Source organism: Geospiza fortis, unplaced genomic scaffold (assembly GCF_000277835.1).
Source record: "Geospiza fortis unplaced genomic scaffold, GeoFor_1.0 scaffold346, whole genome shotgun sequence".
NCBI lineage: Eukaryota > Metazoa > Chordata > Aves > Passeriformes > Thraupidae > Geospiza > Geospiza fortis.
The window spans coordinates 1,495,123-1,500,224 of NW_005054361.1; the positions used below are offsets into that span (position 1 = coordinate 1,495,123).

A 5,102-nucleotide genomic window follows, 5' to 3' on the forward strand; every position below is an offset into this window, starting at 1 on the left:
TGCAGGCCTGCCCTCTATTGAATTATGATTTTCAAAAAGGTGCTCCCGAAGGAAACTCTTAAACTGGGAAATCTGTCTTTACACAAATCCAGCAAAGTCAGGTGGACTTTGTTCTCCTGACGCAGCGCTACAGACCTGTCCTTTCAGGGATTAGTGCACTGCCTTTACTTCATTGTGCAGGAATGTTTGGATCGGCACAGCTCTAACACCTAACAGCACAGTGAAAGCTGATTGCTGCAAGAGATGGTTTTGCTCCCTGCACAGGCTCCCACTACAAATGTCTCTGCTTGGCTGGCTCCCAGAATAGGCTGTCACCAGCTCTGTGTCTCTGCTGGAATCAGCGTGGGACTGTGGGGGGAAGGGGAGCAAATGAAATAAAAGTGACCTGTTGTGGAGCTGTAGCCTTTCTAGGTTAGTGAAGAGACAGGTACAGATTTATGGTGCAAATACTTCCAAACTGCTTGGTGATACGGAATGGAGATTCATAGTGAAAATTTATATAGGGCATTTGATCATATTTCAGCCTCCTTGCCCCCAGTTATCTTGGTTTTCTGTGCAAACAGTAAAAGTGTGTTCAACTCAAGGACAGTTTTTTTGGTTTATTTTAAATAAGGCTGGTTCAATTTTTAGTTTTAACTACGAGTTTTTTTGTAGGAAGAAGCCTTTATTCTTATGGCACAGGGAGGCAATAAAGGAGGAGGTGCAGTTATGACTCTTTAGGTAGTCTTTGTGCAACTTGCCTTACATTGTCATTTCAGCTTTCCCCATGAAAATTCATGTGGTAGCCCTGTATCAGACAGTTTTTGTAGTATCTTCTAAGTAGTGTATCTTTGAGGGAAATGAGGAAGTGTGACATTTAGCCATTGTCTTTGTGGCATTTCCATACTCTGGAATTTAATGTCTGGACTTCATCTTATGCAAAGATAGAGGAGTAAAATAGCTCTAGCATGGTCAGTCTTCAGTTCTTGTTCTCTTGCAGCTCTGAGATAATATCTTACACATAACCTGACAGAAGTCTGGGTGATTGAGTTCTTTTGCATGCCTGTCCATGGGGGTTTGCTAATTAGCATTTGAGTATACTCACTGTAGTAATGAAATGGCAAGATGTGCCAAGTCTTAGTTTGCAATTCCAGTGGTTCTAATGTGAAATCCTGTCTTACTAGCTCTGATTAGTGTTTAATAAATTCTAACCTTGCTCTTTTTTAGGATCTGTGAAAGGGTGCAAGGAAGAGTTCTGGGAGCATAAAAAGGAACATGGCAACTCAAGGTACATAATGCATTGCAATTTCTATTACTAGAATCTAGAAGACTCCTTATCTCTCTCTTTTTTACTTTTAAAAGTCACTTAGGTTGAATAATATCTGCACTATTACAGCAATTAATACCTTACACTGGAAATCAAACCTTCAGACAAGTTTGTTGTAAGTCAGGACAGCCACAATAGCAGTGATCTGCCTGTTCCTCAGGTTTACATGTCTGCCTTGGTTCAACATATAGTCTCAGTTTAAAGTTGCTGCTCTCTTGCAGTGCTGGGTTGAGGAAGTTGTTTATAACAGCTTATTTTAATTTAAAATCTCTGTCATCTCTTGTAGGATTAATACATGCTGGAGCAATTGAACTAAACTTAATTGTTCACCAATGATTTCTTACAGCTGACTTGATGGAGCTGGATATGGCAATGGAGCCAGACAGAAAAGCAGCAGTCAGTCACTGGCAGCAGCAATCATATCTGGACTCAGGTATCCATTCTGGGGCCACAACAACTGCTCCCTCCTTGAGTGGCAAGGGAAATCCTGAAGAAGAAGATGTGGACACAACACAAGTGCTGTATGAGTGGGAACAGGGATTCTCTCAGTCCTTCACCCAGGAGCAAGTTGCAGGTAAGGCCTTTTCTGTTACACCGGTTTGCTTGGACCAGCAGTTTAATAATACAGAGACCTAACTACTCAATTGCTGCCAATCTGGATGATGAGCTTTTTATCCCTAGTTTGAGATTACGATGACTTGCCTTGTTTTCAGATATTGATGGCCAGTATGCAATGACTAGAGCTCAGAGGGTGCGTGCAGCTATGTTCCCTGAAACCCTGGATGAAGGAATGCAGATTCCATCCACGCAGTTTGATGCAGCTCATCCAACCAACGTGCAGCGCCTGGCTGAGCCATCCCAGATGTTAAAACATGCTGTTGTTAATTTGATAAACTACCAAGATGATGCTGAACTTGCAACTCGTGCAATCCCAGAACTGACCAAACTGTTGAATGATGAGGACCAGGTAAGTATTTTCTTTGCCTGGGTAAAGCTTGCTTTTGGAGCACCTTCAGTGACCTTAAAACTGAAAGCTTTATTCAAACACTTGTCTTAGGTGGTGGTGAACAAGGCTGCAGTTATGGTTCATCAGCTGTCCAAAAAGGAAGCGTCTCGCCACGCCATTATGAGATCTCCTCAGATGGTGTCTGCCATCGTACGTACCATGCAAAACACAAACGATGTGGAGACAGCCCGGTGTACTGCAGGGACACTACACAACCTCTCACATCACCGTGAAGGCTTGTTGGCAATCTTCAAATCAGGAGGCATCCCTGCTTTGGTTAAAATGCTGGGGTATGTGCACTACTGAGGCAGTACTTGTGTTTTGCAGTTGGGTCTGCTAGGAGCAGGTACTCATGAGGATTTTCCCTTCTTCAGGTCCCCAGTGGACTCTGTGCTGTTCTATGCCATTACAACTCTTCACAATCTCCTGTTACATCAGGAAGGAGCCAAGATGGCTGTCCGTCTTGCTGGTGGGCTGCAGAAAATGGTGGCCTTGCTCAACAAGACAAACGTCAAATTCTTGGCCATCACAACAGACTGCCTTCAGATTTTAGCATATGGCAATCAAGAAAGTAAGGTAGGTGCCTCTGGTGCTGAAGTAGTTAAAATGAGCAAGCTTGTCATGAATGGCCTGACAGTTCTTGTGTACTGGCCTCCTGATTCTGAATCTTCAGCCACATGCCACTGGCTTTTGCCAGTCATTCCTGACCTTGCAAGAGGGGAGGGATACAGGAATTATCTTGCAGAAATGCTGCTGTGCTTATGGTGAGACTATAAAACTTGGAGTCCCACATAAGCAGATGGGAATGCTTTTTTAGGGAGCTGTAACCATGAGAGGTGTAAGCCAGCAACGTTTACTACCTGCTGACATGTGTAGGAAGTGACAGACAAATATTATTTTTGCTGTCTTTCAGCTGATTATTCTGGCAAGTGGTGGACCCCAGGCTTTAGTAAACATAATGAGGACCTATACTTATGAGAAACTATTGTGGACCACAAGTAGGGTGCTGAAGGTGTTGTCAGTCTGCTCCAGCAACAAACCTGCTATTGTTGAGGCTGGTAAGTACATTGTACTCATTCTAACTTAAAAATCTACATAGTGCTTTGGGATTGGTTCATTCCACCAAAAACAGAAACTGCCAGCATCAAGAAATGAACTTGGGTTGGTCCTTAAGGCCCTAACCAGGTTTGGAGGCCTTTAGTATGCAGAAGTATTAAAGGGTGGCTGTTTTTAGTAACTCCACTGGTTGTTAACTATTAGTGGCTGAGCTGAGAATATGCACACATTTAAAAGGCTCAGTGTCACACAGGGAATTTCAGGGGGTTGTTATTTTCCTATGAAGAAGGGCTAGGGCCCTAGCCATATTGTGATGTTGACAAGAAGGATCCAAAAGCTTGTGAGATTTTGCACTTAGATGTCAAGGAAGAGAAGGACCTGACTGCTCATAAGGTGAGCATCAGAGTATGGTGTCAAATCTGAGTAATGGTGTCAAATCTGTACCATCTTCCAGGCGGGATGCAAGCTTTGGGGCTCCACCTCACAGATCCAAGCCAGCGTCTTGTCCAGAACTGTCTTTGGACTCTGAGAAATCTGTCAGATGCTGCAACAAAGCAGGTAAAGGGCTTGTCTGAGGGATCAAGAGCAAAAGTCAATGTAGTGAAAAAGAAGACTTAACTTCTTCTTCCCTCTTTTTCTGCAGGAGGGCATGGAAGGCCTTCTAGGAACTCTAGTTCAGCTTTTAGGATCAGATGATATTAACGTTGTGACTTGTGCCGCTGGCATCCTTTCTAACCTTACCTGCAACAATTACAAGAACAAGATGATGGTGTGCCAGGTTGGTGGCATCGAGGCTCTGGTGCGCACAGTCCTCCGGGCTGGGGACAGGGAAGACATCACGGAACCTGCGATCTGTGCGCTCCGTCACCTCACCAGCAGACACCAAGAAGCAGAGATGGCTCAAAATGCAGTTCGTCTCCATTATGGGCTCCCAGTGGTGGTAAAGCTGTTGCACCCACCTTCACACTGGCCTTTGATCAAGGTAAATAATGATTAAAAACTGCTAGAGCTGAAACTGAAAACTGTTGCTCTTTAAAATGTAACTTTAAAAGTGAAAAATTCCTTGTTCCCACGGTTGAGGATACAATTTGCTGGAGAAGTTGTTCTACTTGAGCCAACTTAGTGTTTACTCTTAGAGATTTAAACATTTGAGATTAACTGATTAAAAAAAGAAGTCACTAAAGCAAGCACACCTCTCCTGCTATTTTATTCCCCACCTGTTCCTTACCTGCAGGCTACTGTTGGCTTGATCCGCAACCTGGCCCTGTGTCCTGCGAACCACGCCCCGCTGCGTGAACAAGGTGCTATCCCAAGGCTAGTGCAGTTGCTGGTTAGAGCACACCAGGATACCCAGCGACGCACTTCCATGGGTGGGACACAACAGCAGTTTGTGGTGAGTGCCCTCCCCGACACTGCACCTCTCAAAGTTCTCTCCAGCTCCTCATTGTCAGTGCACTTCAGCCATGTAGTGCTTGGGCTAAAGAACTGTTGTCTCATTTGCTCTAGTTCACATTATTATCTGTGTGCTGATAGCTCTGTCTTGGCAGACCTGAGATTTTTCTTAAACCAGGATGCCAAAATAAACCTTGGTTCTTATTTTAATAACCTCTTGAGCATTTAATTCTGAATGTTAGAGCTCACAGAAATTGTAGTACTGCCTACTCTGGCAAGGCAAATAATTGTCTACCAAGAAACCAGAAATCCCTCCTCCTTCTCAGAAGAAAAGGTTTAGGA

General features: G+C 44.0%; 1 protein-coding gene across 1 annotated transcript in view; it reads left to right on the forward strand.

Annotated features, from left to right (window-relative positions):
* Positions 1-1,189: 1,189 nt before the first annotated feature.
* Positions 1,190-5,102, forward strand: part of CTNNB1 (catenin beta 1) — an 8,449-nt gene continuing 4,536 nt past the window's right edge. Inside the window, exons 1-9 of the mRNA XM_005423925.2 lie at positions 1,190-1,267; positions 1,653-1,880; positions 2,020-2,273; positions 2,364-2,602; positions 2,687-2,888; positions 3,226-3,370; positions 3,823-3,926; positions 4,012-4,350; positions 4,603-4,761. Of these exons, the coding sequence (XP_005423982.1) occupies positions 1,255-1,267; positions 1,653-1,880; positions 2,020-2,273; positions 2,364-2,602; positions 2,687-2,888; positions 3,226-3,370; positions 3,823-3,926; positions 4,012-4,350; positions 4,603-4,761 (1,683 nt within the window). The 5' untranslated portion in view covers positions 1,190-1,254. The remainder of the gene's footprint in view (positions 1,268-1,652; positions 1,881-2,019; positions 2,274-2,363; positions 2,603-2,686; positions 2,889-3,225; positions 3,371-3,822; positions 3,927-4,011; positions 4,351-4,602; positions 4,762-5,102) is intronic.